At 48.0% G+C, this 21,168-nt stretch overlaps 1 protein-coding gene across 6 annotated transcripts in view; it reads right to left on the reverse strand.

Moving 5' to 3' along the window:
• ZNF251 (zinc finger protein 251) overlaps positions 1 to 21,168 on the reverse strand; it is a 52,897-nt gene that overhangs the window by 14,065 nt on the left and 17,664 nt on the right. The window contains exon 2 of one of the 6 annotated variants that reach the window (XM_064384736.1): positions 8,225 to 8,282. The exons of the other annotated variants lie outside the window; for them this stretch is intronic. Within the exon in view, the coding sequence (XP_064240806.1) occupies positions 8,225 to 8,270 (46 nt within the window). The 5' untranslated portion in view covers positions 8,271 to 8,282. The remainder of the gene's footprint in view (positions 1 to 8,224; positions 8,283 to 21,168) is intronic. 6 annotated transcript variants of the gene reach the window in all.

The raw sequence follows: 21,168 nt of genomic DNA on the forward strand, positions 1-21,168 counted from the left end.
GATGGTGCTACTGCACTCCAGTCTGGGCAACAGAATGATACCCTGTCTCAAAAAAAAAAAAAAAAAAAAAAAAAGAACCTACCTCACTGCTGAGTGCACTGGCTCACAACTATAATTTCAGCACTTTGGGAGTCTGAGGCGGAAGAGCGACTAAGGCCAGGAGTTCGAGACTGCAGTGAGCTAGAATTACGCCACTGTTCTCCAGCCTGGGTGACAGCATTAAACTGTCTCTATTTTTTTTTTAATCTCACCATGGCTAGAGCTAGAAGTATGAGGTAAGAGTGGGGCAAGATGAGGCAGGGTAAAGACACAGGAGGCAATGCAAAGAGGTTGAGAAGTTTGGGCTTTATGATACAGACTTAAAAAAAATGCTGAGCATTGGTAAGAATTAAAGCAACAAGCATGCCACTTACTGTTGGTGGGACTGTATCTAAACAACTTTTTTGAGACAGGGTCTTGCTCTGTTGCCCAGGTTGGAGTGCAGCACAGTTCACTGCAGCCTTGACTTCCCTGGCTCAAGCAATCTTCCTGCCTTAGTCTCCCAAGTAGCTGGGATTAGCCGTGCAAGCCACTGTGCCTGGCCAAAATATAACTTTTTTTAAAAGTTGGCAGTATTGAGCCAAAAAACTGGTATTTCACACACCCTTTGTCCTCCAAACTACTCCCCTAGGATTTATCCTAAGTGGACTGCCATATGTGTGTGGAAATGACTGACTGCAATGATGCTCACTGCATTTTGTAATTATGGGGAAACAAGGAAGCCCCCCAAATGTCCAAAAACAGGGGGCTTTTTTTTTTTTGAGATGGAGTCTCGCTCTGTCACCCAGGCTGGAGTGCAATGGCACAATCTCGGCTCACTGCAACCTCTGCCTCCTGGGTTCAAGTGATTGTCCTCAGTCTCCTGAGTAGCTGGGATTACAGGTGCTCACCACCATGCCAGGCTAATTTTTTGTATTTTTAGTGCAGATGGGGTTTCACCATGTTGATCAGGCTGGTCTTGAACTCCTGACCTTGTGATCCGCCCTCTTTGGCCTCCAAAAGTGATGGGATTACAGGCGTGAGCCACTGCACCCAGCCTGGGGGGCTGTTTAAACCAATTAAAGACCATTCACATAATGGAATAACATTCTACCATTATTATAATAGAAAGATATAATTAAATAAAAAGCTTGTATTACAAAGTGAAGAATCAGGTTCTAAAATTATATAAACAGCATAAACGAACTTTTATTAAACATATATATGTAAGATAGTTGCTATTTCTTCCTTTTTTTTTTTTTTCTTTTTTGAGACGGAGTTTCGCTCTTGTTACCCAGGCTGGAGTGCAATGGCGCGATCTCGGCTCACCGCAACCTCCGCCTCCTGGGTTCAGGCAATTCTCCTGCCTCAGCCTCCTGAGTAGCTGGGATTACAGGCACGCGCCACCACGCCCAGCTAATTTTTGTATTTTTTTAGTAGAGACGGGGTTTCACCTTGTTGACCTGGATGGTCTTGATCTCTTGACCTTGTGATCCACCTGCCTCGGCCTCCCAAAGTGCTGGGATTACAGGCGTGAGCCACCGCGCCCATCCCCCTATTTCTTCCTTAAGTGTTTAGTATAAGTTGATGAAGCCATCTGGGCTTCTCATTTTCTCTGAGGAAGGGTTTTAAATTATGAGTCAATGTATTAGCACTTAAAGAATTATGTATTAACCTTTTCTTCGTCAGTTTTGATAAATTTATTTTTCTAGGGTATTTATACATTTTATCTCAATGTTCAAAATATTTGGCATAATTGTGCTCAAAATATCTTCACCCCACCATTTTTCCTTATTTTGTTTATTTATTTTTCTTCTTAGGTCGGCATGTATTTTCTTTCTTTTTTTAAAAGACAGGGCTTGCTCTGTTGCCATGGTGGAGTACAGTGGTGTGATCATAGCTCACTGCAGCCTTGAACTCTTGAGACCAAGTGCTCCTCCCACTTCAGGCTCCCAAGTAGCTGGGACTACAGGTGTGCATCATTAGGAATGGCCCAGATCACTCCTAATTTTTTTTGTAGAGACAGGGTCTCACTATGTTGCCAGGCTTGTCTTCAACTCCTGATCTCAAGCAATCCTCCTGCTTCGGCCTCCCAAAGTACTGGGATTACAGGTGTAAGTCACTGCACCTGGCCCAAAATATCTTTTTATTATACTCTGAAGTATCTAGGTGGTGGCACCTTTTTCATTTTGGTTATTTGTTCACTCTCTGTTTTATTCTTCATCAGTTACATCCAGAAAACAGAAAGAGATGATACATGTTCCAACAGTGTATGTGAGGTTAATTCATCTTTGATACCAAAATTTGACAACAGTATGAGAAAACAAAATTGAAGGCTAACCTCACCCACAATTATGGATGTGAAATCCCTAAACAAAACATTAAGAAGCCAAATCTAGTAATATATGTAACGAGGATAACACATCATGAACAAGTAGGTTTATTCCAAGAATGCAAAGTTAGGCTGGGCATGGTGGCTCACACCTGTAATCCCAACACTTTGGGAAGCCGAGGTGGTCAGCTCTCTTGAGGCCAGGAGCTCGAGACCAGCCTGGCCAACATGGTGAAACTCCATCTCTACTTAAAAAAAAAAAAAAAAAGCCAGGTGTGGTGGCACGCTCCTGCAATCCCAGCTACTCAGAGGCTGAGGCAGGAAAATCGCTTGAACTGGGAGGTGGAGGTTGCAGTGAGCCAAGACTGGTTACTACACTCCACCCTGGGCAACAGACTCTGTCTCAATAATAATAATAATAAAGACTATTAAAAAACTTAGCCAGGGCCAGGCGCGGTGGCTCACACCTGTAATCCCAGCTCTTTGGGAGGCCGAGGTGGGTGGATCACGAGGTAAAGAGATCGAGACCATCCTGGTCAACATGGTGAAACCCTGCCTCTACTAAGACAAAAAATTAGCTGGGCATGGTGGTGCGTGCCTGTAATCCCAGCTACTCAGGAGGCTGAGGCAGGAGAATTGCCTGAGCCCAGGAGGCGGAGGTTGTGGTGAGCCGAGATCACGCCATTGCACTCCAGCCTGGGTAACAAGAGTGAAACTCCATCTCAAAAAAAAAAAAACTTAGCCAGGCATGGTGGTCACACCTGCCCATATACTCAGGAGGCTGAGGTGGGAGGATTACTTGATCCCCAGAGTTTGACATTCCAGTGAGCTATGATTGTGCCACTGCACTCTAGTATGGGCAATAGAGTGAGACCCTGCCTCTTAAAAAAATTATTTTTTTTAATGAAAGAGCCCAAACATAGAGTATATGCTGTAAAATTCTATTTATAAAAAGTTCAAAACGGAGAGAGATCCAAGATGGCTGATCACTAGCAGCTCGGGATTGTAGCTCCCAGTGAAAGTGCAGAGAACGAGAGGACGCCACACTTTCAGATGAATTTTTGTTGCTCACGGACCAGGAGATTCCCAGCAGAGGAGCCCCACGGGTCGCCAGCGTGACTCTTGTGGCCGGCGTGGCAGTTTTGCTTGTGCCTCAGTGTGGCAGTTCTTGGTGCAGAGTGAGCGGGACTGGGTCCCCTTTTGGCTGACGTTTGGAGCTCCGGGAAGACAGAGTCGCCTATTCAGCTAATTGAAGGACAGACTCAAGGAGGGAGCTAGACCGGAGATTCCCGGGCAGAAAAACACCATCAATCTTAACACCTCTGTTTTGGCCGGCGCAGTGGATTGCTCAGATTTCGGCGCTGGGAATCAACAAGTTGGACGTCTGCTCAGAGACCTAATTTGAAAGTCGGTAATCACAAAGACGACAGGTGGATAAATTTACAATGATGGGAAGAAACCAGCATAAAAAGGCTGAGAATACCCAAAGTCAGAATGCTTCTCCCTCTACAGGGGATCACAGTTCCTCATCAGCAACGGAACAAGCCCTGATGGAGAACGAGTGCATTCCATTAACAGAATTAGGCTTCAGAAGGTGGATGATAAGAAACTTCTGTGAATTAAAAGAACTTGTTCTAACCCAATGCAAAGAAACTAAGAACTTTGAAAAAAGGTTTGACGAAATGCTAAGGAGAATAGACAATTTAGAGAGGAATATAAGTGAATTAATGGAGCTGAAAAACAACACGAGAACTTTGCGAAGTATGCACAAGTTTTAACAGTCGAATTGATCAAGCAGAAGAAAGGATATCAGAGGTCGAAGACAAACTTAATGAAATAAAATCAGAAGTCAAGATTAGAGAAAAAAGGATAAAAAGAAATGAGCAAAGTCTCCAAGAAATATGGGACTACGTGAAAAGACCTAATCTACGTTTGATAGGTGTACCTGAATGTGACGAAGAGAATGAATCCAAGTTGGAAAATACTCTTCAGGATATTATTCAGGAAAACTTTCCCAACCTAGTAAGGCAGGACAATATTCAACTCTAGGTAATACAGAGAACACCACAAAGATATTCCTCAAGTAGAGCAACTCCAAGACACATAATCATCAGATTTATTAGGGTTGAAATGAAGGAGAAAATACTAAGAGTAGCCAGAGAGAAAGGCCAGGTTACCCACAAAGGGAAGCCTATCAGACTTACAGCAGATCTCTCAGCAGAAACCCTACAAGCCAGAAAAGAGTGGGGGCCAATATTCAACATCCTTAAAAGAACTTTCAACCCAGAATTTCATATCCAGCCAAACTAAGCTTCACAAGCGAAGGAAAAATAAAATCTTTTGCAAACAAGCAAGTACTTAGAGATTTCACCATCACCAGGCCTGCTTTACAAGAGCTTCTGAAAGAAGCAGTATACATATAAAAGAACAACCAGTATCAGCCTTTCCAAAAATATATCAAAAAGTAAAGACCATTAACATAATGAGGAACTTACATCAACTAATGAGCAAAACAGCCAGCTAGCATCAAATGGCAGTATTAAACTCATATATATTATTAACTGGATAAAAAGCCAAAACCCATCGGTATGCTGTATCCAGACCCATCTCACATGCAACAATACACAAAGACTCAAAACAAAGGGACGGAGGAAGATTTACCAACCAAACGGAGAGCAAAAATAAATAAATAAATAAAAAGCAGGAGCTGCAATTCTTACCTCTGATAAAATAGACTTTAAAGCAACAAAGATCAAAAGAGGCAAAGAAGGACATCACATAATGGTAAAAGGATCAATGCAACAAGAAGAGCTAACGATCCTATATATACACGTACCCAATACTGGAGCACCCAGATACATAAGACAAGTTCTTAATGACTTATAAAGAGACTTAGCCTCCCACACAATAATAGTGGGAGACTGTAACATCACATTGTCAATATTAGACAGATCAACGAGATAGAAAATTAACAAGGACATCCAGGACTTGAACTCAGACCCGGAACAAGTAAACTTAATAAACATTTATAGAACTCTCCACTTCAAATACACAAAACACACATTCTTATCAGTACTATATCACACCTATTCCAAAAGTGACTACATAATTGGAGGTAGGTCACTCCTCAATAATTGCATAGCATTTCATAGGTCTAGATGAGATGCTGCTTGGCTGCTTCTTTGTTATTTTCTTCCCTTATTCCTTCCTGTCTCCACTGTTGAGCACAACTATTGGCATGGAGGAGGTTTTCGGTTCACATTTTTAGACTGCATTCTCGCCTGGGCAATAGAGCAATACTCCCGTTCTCTCTCCCTCTTTCTCTTCCTTTTTCTTCCTCTTCTTCATTGTTTTTTTTTTTTCTTTCTCTCTTTCTTCTTTTTTTTTTTCTTCTTAAAAAAAAAAAAGTTCAACACTCAGTGATTATCCCCGGGGCAGTAGTGCCTTGGAGACACCCCGCCGGGCTTCTGTAGAGCTGATACTGTTTTGTTTCCTAATCTGTGCTGGCTACATGGCTGGGTCTGATTTGTGAACATTCAGTAAGCAACACAATTTGTGTGCATAGTCCCTAACAAGACAGGCACTGCCTGCTCCTCTCTAGCTATGGAAGTCCTAGCGGGCATCTTCTTGCAATAGAAGACGGATTGTCTACACTGAAAATCTATTACCAGTGCAGCCACCTTCATCAGTCACCGTAGCTGGTTCTGGACAACTTGCTGCAGCTTCTCCATCAGCAGCTGCTGCTTCACCTTGTACTTTCGTTATAGAGACGGTTTCTTTCGTTAACCCTGAATCGACCTCTGCCAGCTTCAAGGTTTTCTTCGGCAGTTTCCTTTTCCCCTCAGCTTTCGCAGAATTGAAGAGTTAGGGCCTTGCTCTAGAGGGGAAGCTTTGGCTTAAAGGAATGTGTCTGGTTTGATCTTCTAGCCAGACAGTTTGAGGGGGACTGAAACTGTCTCCATATCAGCAAGAAAGCTGCTGTACTTTCTTGTCATTCATGAGTTCACCAGAATAGCACTTGAAATTTCCTTCAAGAACTTTTCTTTTTTCTGAGATGATGTCTCGCTCTGTTGCCCAGGCTGGAGTGCAGTGATGCGATCTCGGCTCACTGCAACCTCCGCCTCCTGGGTTCAAGCAATTCTCCTGCCTCGGCCTCCCAAGTAACTGAGACTACGGGTGCGTGCCACCATGCCTGGCTGATTTTTTGTATTTTTAGTAAAGATGGGGTTTCACCATATTAGCCAGGATGGTCTCGATCTCCTAACCTCGTGATCTGTCTGCCTTGACCTCCCAAAGTGCTGGGATTAACAGGCGTGAGCCACTGCGCCTAGCCTAAGAACTTTTCTTTTTATTGTTAGTATCTTCTTGAGACAGGGTATCACTCTGTCACCCAGGCTGGAGTGCAGTGGTGTGATCATAGCTCATTGCAGCCTCTAAATTTCTGGGGTCAAGTGATTCTCCTGTCTCAGCCTTCTGAGCAGCTGAGACTACAGGCATGAGCCACCACACCAGAACTTTTGCTTTGTACTCACAACTTAGCTAACAGATGCAAGAGGCCTGGCTTTTGGCCTGTCTCAGCTTTCATCATGCCTTTCCACTAAGCTTGATAATTTCTAGCATTTGCAATAAAGCAAGAGATGTGTGACTCTTCCTTTCATTTGAATGCTTACAGGTCATTGCAGGGTTATTAATTGGCCTAGTTACAATATTGCTGAGTCTCAGGGAATACGGAGGCCCTTGGAGAGGGGGAGAGGGAGGGAATGGCTGCTTAGTGGGTCAGGACACTCAGCATTCGATTAAGTTCACTATCTCATGCGGGCAGGGTTCATGGTGCCCTTAAACAATTACAACAGCAACATTAAAGATCACTGATCATTGTAACAGATATAATAACAAGGTTTGAAATACTGCAAGAATCACTAGAATGTGACACAGAGACAGAAGTGAGCACATGCTATTCAAAATGGCACTGACAGACTTGCTCAACACAAGATTCACAAACCTTCAATTTGTAAAAAATGTTGGCTGGTTGCACTGGCTCACACCTGTAATCCCAGCACTTTGGGAGGCGGAGGTGGGCAGATCACCTGAGATCAGAAGTTTGAGACCAGCGTGACCAACATGGTGAAACCCTGTCTCTACTGAAAATACAAAATTAGCCGGGCATGGTGGTGTACGCCTATAATCTCAGCTACTTGGGAGGCCGAGGCAGGAGAATTACTTGAACCTGGGAGGCAGAGGGTGCACTGAGCTGTTATCATGCCATTGCACTCCAGCCTGGGTGACAAGAGTGAAACGCCATCTTAACAGAAAATGCAGTATCTGCAAAGTACAACAAAGCGAAGTGTGCCTGACCCGTATTCAAATTTAACATTAAAAATAAGAGTTTACTCCTAAAGCTCCTGGTTATAAAAGTTAAAAAAAAATTGGGGAAAAAATTTATTTAATACTGTTTTCACCACACATAGTGCCCTTTCAGCAAGCATATAAGATTCCTCTTAAATGCCAGGGTCCTCCCTGATGCCTCCTGTCAATGCAACTGCTCACTTAAAAACAGATCTCTTGGGCTGGGTGTGGTGGCTCGTGCCTGTAATCCTAGCACTTTGGGAGGCTGAATTGGGAGGAGAACTTATGCCCAGGAGGTGGAGGCTGCAGTGAGCTGAGATTGCACCTCTGCACTCCGGCCTGGGCAACAGAGTGAGACCCTGTCTCTGAAACCAAAACCAAAACAGATCTCTCATCATGCTATCAACATGTTACATGTGTTCTCTGTGACTGCTCGGATTAAAATGTCCAACTGTAACAGTTTCTCAACATTGCAGGCAGGGCTGAGCCCAACCAGGGCTGCCAGTGTGCTCGAGGCCGCTCACTCACTGTGCAGCTGTATGGCGGGCCCAGCGATGCCTCTTCCTTCGTACATCACCAGAATCGGCTGAAAAGGGCCAAAACAGAACTCAGAAAACAACTAAGTGGAGAGGCCATGTTTTATCCACCTGGCCTAAATGACCCTCCAGACGCTGAGCCCAGAGCACCAACCCCTGGACGGGAAGAGCAGCACAAGTGGGCTCTGCTGCCACCCAGAGGCCTCCCGTGGTAAGACAGCCACGGAGAGAGAGCACGTGATGCTGTGACGAGGCATCGCAGGGGTAGCGCCCTGACAAGAGACCCCCAACAAACACGACTGCAACTCAGCCTGGATACAAAGTCCCCATGGAGACACCGCCAGGAGCGCCTGCAGGGCCAGGTCAGACACTGCGGTGGGGAGGACGGGCATGGAGCCTCTGGCTCCCGGGGGCCCATCTCTAACCTCCCTGGGCACTCCCGACACACACTCGGAACTTTTAAGCAGGGCCCCTGTGCTCACCACTGCCCCTTCAAAGGCGAATCAGTAAAAACAGAATCACCTATTCCCATCTGGCTGACAAGACCTTACAGCCAGTGACCGTAGGGGAGACAGCAGTGCCTCGGGCACTGTGTCGTGTAGCCACAGGGGATTAAGACCAAGGACGTGCTCTCCGCCACCTGCCCCAAACGACCTAAATGCTTCAAGATGACGGCTCCTCCGGAGCTCCGAGGAAGCCCCACGATGTTAGTGGTTCACTACACTGACATCATCCGTGGGATGTCTGGGCCACAGAGCTAAGGCCACCTTGCTTCCTGGTCTAAGTGTGGCACTAATCACACACAGAAGCCTCGTTCCCCTGCGAGTTTAGACTATCCCAATCAACACTTTAGTCAAAATGACCACAAACAGCTGCTATCAGAAGCACAGTTTCACGAAACTACACAGTTCGTCTTCCTGCGGCTACAAAAATGTGTGTTCCCTTAATGTGTCCTGCGTACCAACGCAGCGTTCAGGGCAACAATAACATTCTGTATCTTGATGGAGGTTTGGTTTACACAAGTGTGTCTATTTGTTAAAGCTCAGCAAATTCACACAAGATTTGTGTATTCTATTTATGTAATTTTCACCTCGAAAGAAAAAACCATAAACAAACTCTGATCTCCAATTAATGACACATGTGTTTAAAGAAGTGTCCTGTTAGTGCTGCTACACGGTTATTTTATATTTATTCATTTATTTATTTAGAGACAGAGTCTCACTCTGTCGCCTAGGCTGGAGTGCAGTGGCTCAATTTCTGCTTATCATAACTTCTGCCTCCCAGGTTCAAGGTATTCTCCCGCCTCAGCCTCCTGAGTAGCCAGGATTACAGGTGTTAGCCATCACACCCTGCTAATTTGTGTGTGTGTGTGTGTGTATAGTTTTAAGACGGAGTCTCACTCTGTTGCACTCCCAGGCTGGAGTGCAATGGTGCAGTTTCAGCTCACTGCAACCACCGCCTCCTGGTTTCAAGTGATTCTCCTGCCTCAATCTCCCAAGTAGCTGGCATTACAGGCGCGTGCCACTACAGCCAGCTAATTTTTGTATTTTTAGTAGAGAAGAGGTTTTAGTTGGCCAGCCTGGTCTCAAACTCCTGATCTCATGACCTGCCCACTTCAGCCTCCAAAAATGCTGGGATTACAGGTGTGAGTCACTGTGCCCAGCAATTTTTGTATTTTTAGTAGAGACAGGATTTCACCATTTTGGCCAGACAGGTCTCAAACTTCTGACCTCAGGTGATCCGCCCACCTTGGCCTCCCAAAGTGCTGGGATTACAGGCTGAGTCACCATGCCTGGCCCAATAATTTTATTTTTAAAGTAAAAATTAAATTAAATTCAATAAAGGACGTGTCTTCACAGTTGCAACTGTTTTTTTGTTTTTTTTCTGAGTCTTTCTCTGTTGCCCAGGCTGGAGTGCAATGATGCGATCTCAACTCACTGCAACCTTTGCCTCCCAGGTTCAAGTGATTCTCCTGCCCCAGTATCCCGAGTAGCTGGGACTACAGGCATATGCCAACATGCCCAGCTAATTTTTGTATTTTTTAGTAGAGATGGGGTTTCACCATGTTGGCCAGGCTTGTGTCAAACTCTGGCCTCAAGTGATCCGCCCGCCTCAGCTTCCCAAAGTGTTGGGATTACAGGTGTGAGCCACTGTGCCCAGCCCTGCAATTTACTTTAAAAGCAAAAACAAAGTAGATGATGGGTCTAGTAGAGGGATGGTGGGATGGAAAAACATGATAAAATGTTAACACAGAACCTCGGTGGTGGGTGTATGAGTCTTCACTATAAAGTTCTTCCAAATTTGATGTATGTCTGGAATCTTCCATAAACGTGGGGGACAATGGCTGTACAGCAATTCTAGATCATCCAAAATCTATGCATGACTGACAGGCCGTAATAAAAAGACAAGTTGGCCAATTACATTAGACTGAGCGTTGGAACCTATCAGACTTCAAAAGCAAACCACAGCAGGTAACTTAATACTAGCAGTAGTCATAATTTGCTTGCATGTAATAAATTGTTGATAAAGGCTGGCTGCAGTGGCTCACGCCTGTAATCCCAGCACTTTGGGAGGCCAAGGCGGGTGGACTACCTAAGGTCAGGAGTTCAAGAGCAGCCTGGCCAACATGGTAAAACCCCTTCTCTACTAAAAAATAGACAAATTAGCCAGGCGTGGCGGCACGTGCCTGTAATCCCAGCTACTCGGGAGGCTGAGGCAGGAGAATTGCTTCAACCCGGGAGGTGGGGATTGTAGTGAGCTGAGTGAGACTGTGCCACTGCACTCTAGCCTGGGCAACAGAGTGAGACTCTGTCTCAAAACAAAACAAACTAAACGAAAACGTTGATAAAATATTACTTAAGGCCAGGAGTGATGGCTCACGCCTGTAATCCCAGCACTTTGGGAGGCCAAGGCAGATGGATCATGAGGTCAGGATATCGAGACCATCCTGGCCATGGAGAAACCCCATCTCTATTAAAATACAAAAAATCAGCTGGGCGTGATGATGCGTGCCTGTAGTCTCAGCTACTCAGGAGGCTGAGGCAGGGGAATCGCTTGAATCCAGGAGACGGAGGTTGCAGTGAGCCGAGATACTGCCACTGCACTCCAGCCTGGCAAAAGAGCAAGACTCTGTCTAAATAAAGTTATACATATATATATATATATAACTTAAGTCATGTGGTGGCTCATGCCTGTAATCCTAGCACTTTGAGAGGCTGAGGTGGGAGGATCGCTTGAGGCGAAGAGTTTGAGACCTGTCTACACAAGACGTTGAGACCCCACCTCTAAAAAAGACCACAGCGCAGCGAGCTTGTTTCTGAGCTGCCTCTGCACGCGCTTTGCTTTTCGACATGAGCTCTGGCTGCCACGAGGCCTCTGAAGCAGCCCAGCCTGAGTTCCCAACCCCTCCCTCTTAGTCCTTGCAGGTCAGAGGCCACCGCTCCAAGCCTACCCGCACCCAGCTGCTTGTCTGGACGCAAACCTGGACCGAAGGCAGAGCAAGAGCCCTCCTTGTGTGTGTTTGCTTCAAACCCTGCAATCCCTCTTCTCCCAGTCTGGGCTCCCACCCACACCCTGGACCCCAAGAAAGGCAGATGCCCCAAATCCTGGCCGTCCATCCTCTCTTCTCATGCCGACCTCCTTGTGGCCTTCAAGCATGCCGTGTACCCCTAAGACCTATGAGTAAGAAGATCTTTATTTTCCATCTTGTGCCTAATCACTGAAGAGGTTTTCACCGTAAGATAAAGAAAAGGAAAAAAGAAAAAACCCTGGAACAGCTGACATAGTTGCTGGGACGGAACACACCCATGCTTAGCGTGAGATGCCTTTCAGCTGCGCCTGCCTGACTAAAATCACTGCCAGTGGGGCCCACTGCATCTGGGAAGGCAGAGCTCCTGCTGGGGTCTACCCAGCAGCTGGTAAAGTTTTAGCCTGGATGCGCCAGATGCGTAAACTGTGCACCCTAAGCGGCTGTTGGGCAGGTAAGGGTGGCTCTGTGTCTCTGAAATCCTGACCGAGGAGATGCCCACTCAGACCAAGGTCCCGTGGTTGGGGACCTGCCCATGCCACACCTGCCTGGTGGTTTCCTTTATCCCGGTGCTGCGAGGAGAGCTCCTGGCTATAGGGAAACTTCCCATGGCATTCACAGGTATCCAGGTCTACTGCAGACCCCAGACCGTGGGTAATCCCCGCAGAGGCTGGCCATGACCCCTTGCAAATGTCCATGCTTTGTCCCTGTGGCTGTCGGCCCTGTCCCCCAACTCCAGGGGGTGTCATGGGTCTAATCTCTGGCAGGAAGTGAGTACAGCTGGTGGGCAAAAGCAGACGCCTGAGCACCCAGTCCCTGCCCCAGCAGATGCCGGGGGCCTCCACCCAGCTCTCAGAGGAGTGCAAGGCTCACAGCGACGGCATCAACTTTACTTGGTGCTGCTGCCACCAGCACGCCGAGCTCTGGCCCTGTGGCCCCGGGGCCGGGGGCCAACCCTGACACCAGAAAATGATGGCGCTGAAGGGTGCTGACCCTGGTCTCCCAGAGGCCACTGGGACACCCTGGAGAGGGAAGCGCTGCCTGTGAGGTGGGGACACACAGAGGTCACCCTCAGATTCTTCTGGTAATAATCCAAAAGGTCAAAACTGCAGGGACGGGGGAATTAGAACTGGAGATGAATGCCAGGCGCGGTGGCTCACGCCTGTAATCCCAGCACTTTGGGAGGCCGAGGCAGGCGGATCACGAGGTCAAGAGATCGAGACCATCCTGGTCAACAAGGTGAAACCCCGTCTCTACTAAAAATACAAAAATTAGCCAGGCATGGTGGCATGCAACTGTAGTCCCAGCTACTTGGGAGGCTGAGGCAGGAAAATCGCTTGAACCTGGGAGGTGGAGGTTGCTGTGAGCCAACATGGTGCCACTGCACTACAGCCTGGTGACAGAGCAAGACTCCATCTCAATGAAAAAAAAAAAAAACTGGCCAGAGCAATCAGGAAAGAAAAAGAAATAAAGGGTATTCAATTAGGAAAGGAGGAAGTCAAATTGTCTCTATTTGCAGACGACATGATTGTATATTTAGAAGACCCCATTGTCTCAGCCCAAAATCTCCTGAAACTGATAAGCAACTTCAGCAAAGTCTCAGGATACAAAATCAATGTGCAGAAATCACAAGCATTCCTATATACCAATAACAGACTTAGAGAGAGCCAAATCAAGAACGAACTGCCATTCACAATTGCTACAAAGAGAATAAAATACCTAGGAATACAACTAACAAGGAACGTAAAGGACCTCTTCAAGGAGAACTACAAACCACTGCTCAACGAAATAAGAGAGGACACAAACAGATGGAGAAACATTCCATGTTCATGGTTAGGAAGAATTAATATCGTGAAAATGGCCATACTGCCCAAAGCAATTTACAGATTCAATGTTATCCCCATCAAGCTACCAATGACCTTCTTCACAGAACTGGAAAAAACCACCTTAAACTTCATATGGAACCAAAAGAGAGCCTGCATAGCCAAGTCAATTCTAAGCAAAAAGAACAAAGCAGGAGGCATCACACTACTGGACATCAAACTATACTACAAGGCTACAGTAATCAAAACAGCATGGTACTGGTACCAAAACAGAGATATAGACCAATGGAACAGAACAGAGGCCTCGGAGACAAGACCACACATCTACAACCAATCCGATCTTTGACAAACCTGACAAAAACAAGCAATAGGGAAAGGATTCTCTGTTTAATAAATGGTGTTGGGAAAACTGGCTAGCCATGTGCAGAAAGCAGAAACTGGGCCCCTTCCTGACACCTTACACTAAAATTAACTCCAGTTGGATTAAAGACTTAGACATAAGACCTAACACCATAAAAACCCTAGAAGAATTTCTAGGCAAAACCATTCAGGACATAGGCATAGGCAAGGACTTCATCACCAAAACACCAAAAGCATTGGCAACAAAAGCCAAAATAGACATATGGGACCTAATCAAACGCCACAGCTTCTGCACAGCAAAAGAAACAGTCATTAGAGTGAATCGGCAACCAACAGAATGGGAAAAAATTTTTGCAGTCTACCTATCTAACAAAGGGCTGATATCCAGAATCTACAAAGAACTAAAACAGATTTACAAGAAAAAAACAAACAAGCCCATTCAAAAGTGGGCAAAGGATATGAACAGATACTTTACAAAAGAAGACATACATGAGGCCAACAAACATATGAAAAAATGCTCGGCCGGGCGCGGTGGCTCAAGCCTGTAATCCCAGCACTTTGGGAGGCCGAGGCGGGTGGATCACGAGGTCAAGAGATCGAGACCATCCTGGTCAACATTGTGAAACCCCGTCTCTACTAATACAAAAAAAATTAGCTGGGCACGGTGGCACGTGCCTGTAATCCCAGCTACTCAGGAGGCTGAGGCAGGAGAATTGCCTGAACCCAGGAGGCGGAGGTTGCGGTGAGCCGAGATCGCGCCATTGCACTCCAGCCTGGGTAACAAGAGCGAGACTCCGTCTCAAAAAAAAAAAAAAAAAAAAAAAAAATGCTTATCATCACTGGTCATTAGAGAAATGCAAATCAAAACTACATTGAGATACCATCTCACGCCAGTTAGAATGGCCATCATTAAAAAATCTGGAGACAACAGATGCTGGAGAGGATGTGGAGAAATAGGAACACTTTTACACTGTTGGTGGGAGTGTAAGTTAGTTCAACCATTGTGGAAGACAGTGTGGCAATTCCTCAAGGACCTAGAAATAGAAATTCCATTTGACCCAGCAATCCCATTACTGGGCATATATCCAAAGGATTATAAATCATTCTACTATAAGGACACATGCACATGAATGTTCATAGCCGCACTGTTTACAATAGCAAAGACCTGGAACCAACCCAAATGCCCATCGATGATAGACTGGACAGGGAAAATGTGGCACATATACACCATGGAATATTATTCAGCCATCAAAAACGATGAGTTTGCGTCCTTTGTAGGGACATGGATGAACCTGGAAACCATCATTCTCAGCAAACTGACACAAGAACACAAAATCAAACACCGCATGTTCTCACTCATAGGCGGGTGTTGAACAATGAGAACACATGGACACAGGGAGGGGAGCACTACACACTGGGGTCTGTTGGGGGAAACAGGGGAGGGACAGTGGGGGGTGGGGAGTTTGGGAGAGATAGCATGGGGAGAAATGCCAGATATAGGTGATGGGGAGGAAGGCAGCAAATCACACTGCCACATATGCACCTATGCAACAATCTTACATGTTCTTCACATGTACCCCAAAACCTAAAATGCAATTAAAAAAAAAAGAACTGGAGACCAAATTCCTGTATGGTAGAAATTCAAATTTTTCTTAAGAGATTTTGCAGGCTGGGCATGGTGGCTCACACCTGTAATTCCAGCACTCTGGGAGGCTGAGGTGGGCAGATCACAAGGTCAGGAGATCCAGACCATCCAGGCCAACATGGTGAAACCCGTCTCTACTAAAAATACAAAAATCAGCTTGCATGCCTGTAATCCCCACTACTGGTAAGGCTAAAGCAGGAGAATCGCTTGAACCATGGAGGCAGAGGTTGCAGTGAGCTGAGATCACGCCACTGCACTCCAGCCTATTGACAGAGCAAGACTCCGTCTCAAAAAAAACAAACAAACAAAAAAAAGATTTTTGCACTGGCCAGGCGCAGTAATCCCCGTATTCAGGGTGGGCCATCTGAGGTCAGGAGTTCAAGACCTCTTGACCAGCCTGGCCAACATGGTAAAACCCCATCTCTACTGAAAATACAAAAATCAGCAGGCCAGTAGTGGTGCACGCCTGTAATCCCAGCTACTTTACTTGGGAGGCTGACGCAGGAGAATCACTTGAGCCTGGGAGGCAGAGGTTGAGGTGAGCCAAGATCATGCCACTGCACTCCAGCCTGGGCAAGACAGTGAGACCCTGTCTCAAAAAAAAAAAAAAAGGCTAAGCATGGTGGCTCACACCTACAATCCTAGCACTTTGGGAGACTGAGGCGGGCAGATCATCTGAGGTCAGGAGTTCAAGACCAGCCTGGCGAACATGGTGAAACCTCATCTCTATAAAAATACAAAAATTACCCAGGCATGATGGCAGGTGCCTGTAATCCCAACTACTCAAGAGGCTAAGGAGGGCTGAACCCGGGAGGCAGAGGTGGTGGTGAGCCGAGATCACGCCATTGCACTCCAGCCTGGATGACAAAGTGAAATTCCATCACAAAAAAAAAAAAAAAAAAGATGCCAGGTGCAGTGACTCACCTCTGTAATCCCAGCGCTTTGGGAGGCAGAGGCAGGAGAATCACAAGGTCAAGGGATTGAGACCATCCTGGCCAACATGGTGAAACCCTATCTCTACCAAAAGCACAAAGATTAGCTGGGTGTGGTGGCGACTGCCTGTACTCCCAGCTACTTGGGAGGCTGAGGCAGGAGGATCACTTGAACCAGGGAGTCGGAGGTTGCAGTGAGCCGAGATCGCACCACTGCACTTCAGTCTGGTGACAGAGCGAGACTCCATCTCAAAAAAAAAGAGATTGTGCATTGCTGGAGTGAAAAGGGGGCTGACCAGCTACTCAGGGTGTTCAGTATCGGGCCAGAGATAGCGCTCACACCCACAGAAATGTGCACTAAATTCTTCCAGGACACTGGCCCAGATCCCCCACATCTGTCCCTAAATGTGGCCAATCCCGTGCCCACAAGTCAGAAAAACCTCTGTGAGGTCATGGAAACCTCACTGGGTGGGGAGGACCAGCGCAATAGGAGGCTCCCTGCCGTGGATGCTCAAGGCGTGGCTGGGACTCACCACCCACCACAGTGACAATAGCCAGCGCTCACTGTGGCTCCTGGAGACCACACCCACCCCCTGCTCACCATGGAGGGCCCTGGAGACCACACCCACCCCCTGCTCACCATGGAGGGCCCTGGAGACCACACCCACCTCCTGCTCACCATGGAGGGTCTTGGAGACCACACCCACCTCCTGCTCACCATGGAGGGTCTTGGAGACCACACCCACCCCCTGCTCACCATGGAGGGTCCCGGAGACCACACCCACCCCCTGCTCACCATGGAGGGTCTTGAAGACCACACCCACCTCCTGCTCACCATGGAGGGTCCTGGAGACCACACCCACCTCCTGCTCACCATGGAGGGCCTTCGGGACCACACCCACCCCCTGCTCACCATGGAGGGTCCTGGAGACCACACCCACCTCCTGCTCACCATGGAGGGCCCTGGAGACCACACCCACCTCCTGCTCACCATGGAGGGCCTTCGGGACCACACTCACCCCCTGCTCACCATGGAGGGTCCTGGAGACCACACCCACCTCCTGCTCACCATGGAGGACCCTGGAGACCACACCCACCCCCTGCTCACCATGGAGGGTCCCGGAGACCACACCCACCCCCTGCTTACCATGGAGGGCCCTGGGGACCACACCTACCCCCTGCTCACCATGGAGGGCCCTGGGGACCACACACCCCCTCTCCCGGAGACCACACCCACCTCCTGCTGAGTGATGGCAGAAGGTGCCAGGGGTCCGACGTCTCTTTGAACATCACTGCTGGGGAACCCTGGGACTATCTCCAATGCTGAAGAGCCTCCCCTCCATCACACGGCAGCTCTGGACAGGACATGTGCAAAGGTGAGACACGGGCAGCTGCTCCCTGGTACTTCGCAGTCGCCTGCTGAGGACCCTACCCAGCCTGACCTCAGCCGACCCTGGCTTTCCACAGTGGGACCCAGGCCTCACCATTATTTTCCATGAGCACCTGGAAACTTTCCCCAAATCCCCATGAGATGGGGGATGACATTGCTCCAACTTCAACACTGAGAACGTGGACCCTCAGAACTGGAACCTCATGGGCCCCCATGCTGGGTGGGTGTGCCCAACGCCCTCATCACAGGGCAACCAGAAAGCAAACTGGCTGCCGCAAACAACTGGGCTCAGGCAGTCACATTTCTGAAGGCCGAGGACCCTCGACAGCCTGTTCTCACAGAACACGAATACTCTCCCTCCTTTCCTGACTTGAGAGAATGGTGGCCTCCTTGTCCCTTAGCCTGGGGACTTGGTGGTCACCCAGGGACTGTCCACTTCGAGGGGACAACTGCCCTTTTACTACTCTATTAACTGGGACAAGAAAAACTTTCAGTATTTACAAGGGGGCCCAAGTCACAGTAGTTCCTGAGGAGCCTACAAAATTGAAAAAGGGAAGGCCTTTAAAATAAAGGGAATGGGAACAAACTCTTGGGAACTCACTTTCCTTTACTTCGTTTTCTTTTAAGAGTCTTGTTCCGTCCCCCAACTGGAGTGCAGTGGCTCAATCTTGGCTCACTGCAGCCTTGACCTTCCAGGCTCAAGCAATCCTCCCACCCCAGCCTCCTAAGCAGCTGGGATTATAGGTGCCCACCACCACACCGGGCTAATTTTTGTATTTTCAGTAGAGTCAGGATTTTACCATGTTGGCCAGGCTGGTCTTGAACTCCTGGTCTCAAGTGATCTGTCCACGTTGGCCTCTTAAAGTGCTGGGATTACAGGCATGAGCGACTGCACCTGGCTCCTCGAGACCCTTCAGATGTCTCCACTGGCACTACTTTTATTAAACATCGGCTGCCCACCAGCTCTCTCTTCTTCCATCATAGGAGTGGGTGCCCTCATGCTCCTGAAACAAACCTGTCACCAGCCTTTCTGGCTGGAGCTGCCCACTGGGAACCCGTCCACTTGCCACTTCCAGTAAAGACGGTGCGCACGCCTCAATATCCCTTAAAACAAGGTGCTGCTGGCCTGTGCCTGCCATTAAAAACATGCTAAAGGCCCAGGTTCCAAAACGACAGTCTCCTCCTTTTTTTTTTTTTTTTGAGACGGAGTTTCGCTCTTGTTACCCAGGCTGGAGTGCAATGGCGTGATCTCGGCTCACCGCAACCTCCGCCTCCTGGGTTCAGGCAATTCTCCTGCCTCAGCCTCCTGAGTAGCTGGGATTACATGCACGCGCCACCGTGCCCAGCTAATTTTTTGTATTTTTAGTAGAGACGGGGTTTCACCGTGTTGACCAGGATGGTCTTGATCTCTTGACCTCGTGATCCACCCACCTCGGCCTCCCAAAGTGCTGGGATTACAGGCGTGAGCCACCGCGCCCGGCCAGTCTCCCCCTTTAGTAGCAGAGTGTAGCCTGTGCTCCAACTTAGTTCCAAAGAGTGGCGCTTCATTAATCACTGAAACTTAAAAGCCCAAGTTTCTCCAACAAAGGCCCCTCTAACCAACATAATAGAAATGACTGGAGATATTCCAGTGGTCCCAGGTGCACTTTGTGGTCCTTGGTTTGGCCAATATGCTTTATTCTCTACCTATTACTGAGGAGTCTCCACCGCAATTTGCCTTCATTTTCAAAGGAACACATTATTCCTTTACTCAGCCTCCAGTGGGGTCCCTCAGTAGCCCAGCCAGTACCCAAAATCTGCAGACAAGACCTGCACCTCTTATACACTGTCATTTATGCCATCGTATCGATGATCTCCTGTTAAAAGGCCCCTCTGAAGAAGCCATTCACATTTACATACCACCATAGCCCAGCTGAAAAATCAGGGTTACGCTATCGCCCCACATAAAATACCAGGGCCACAGCCTTCAGTAAAATTCTGGGGTACTATGCGGTCAGGTGCAGCAGATCCTATTAACTGTTAAACAAAAACCACTGACACTGATACCGCCCACAGCTCTTTGACAGGCATATTTATTTGGATTCTTCATGTTTTGGAGACAAGAGTTTCCATATCTTACGCTAATACCCAGACCCTTTTTTTTTTTTTTTTTTTTCTAGACGGAGTTTCACTCTTGTTACCCAGGCTGGAGTGCAATGGCACGATCTCAGCTCACCGCAACCTCCGTCTCCTGGGTTCAGGCAATTCTCCTGCCTCAGCCTCCTGAGTAGCTGGGATTACAGGCATGCGCCACCATGCCCAGCTAATTTTTTGTATTAGTAGAGACGGGGTTTCACCATGTTGACCAGGATGGTCTCGATCTCTTGACCTCGTGATCCACCCGCCTCGGCCTCCCAAAGTGCTGGGATTACAGGCTTGAGCCACCGCGCCCGGCCCAATACCCAGACCCTTTTATGCCATAACCTATAGAGTCTCCAGCAGGCAGCCCAGCACGCCATGCCTCCGGTGGCCCTAGGTGTCACTCTTGTGTGGAAGCTCTGGTGACACCCACTCTGCCTCGTGGAGTCTGTGGGGAAAACATGGTCCAGCTGGTTGCCCATGGGGTTCTGAACTAAACGAGCCCCAAAGAGCAGCTGAATATGCCCCCTAAAAAGGCAAACTCTGTCCACCTATTGGGTGCTATTAGAAACTGATGGTCCCACGCTGACTGGAGTCCACCCCTGTGGACTCGAATCCCCACCACACCACAGCTCGGGACACCGCCCACTCAGCACAGCCAGGTGCCCCTCGCTACATGGAAATGGTGCCTGTGGGACCAGGCTGACCCGACACACAGGGTCTTCCCAAACTCCGGGAGGCTGTGGCTTGCCTTGTACCTGGTCCGTGGCTCACGGCGTTGGAGGACCTGGCCCATTCAGCTAAATTGGCAGTCCAGTGATGCAACGTGCCTACAAGTCCAAACTGCCTTCTGCCCACAGATTTACACTCAGTCAGGCAAGCAGACACAGGACGGTTTTCTTGTTCAGGGCAAGGCCTCGCGGGGAACACCTGCTTGGGAATCAGTTGCCTCCCAAGGCTTCCTCACCTTAGTCTGTGAGGGATCACAATACATGCAGGGTGACACTTGAAATGGCACCAGAGATGCACAGAGCAGGCCTCCCGGACAGGGAAAGCCAGCTGGGGGAACACCATCCATCCACCTACATCGCCCCAACTTCAACACGAGAGCACAGATCCTCCCCCTACAGACTCCCATCATG

The sequence above is a fragment of the Aotus nancymaae genome, unplaced genomic scaffold, assembly GCF_030222135.1.
Source record: "Aotus nancymaae isolate 86718 unplaced genomic scaffold, 86718_ANA_hifiasm-v0.15.2.pri h1tg000036l, whole genome shotgun sequence".
In the NCBI taxonomy this organism is placed as follows: domain Eukaryota; kingdom Metazoa; phylum Chordata; class Mammalia; order Primates; family Aotidae; genus Aotus; species Aotus nancymaae.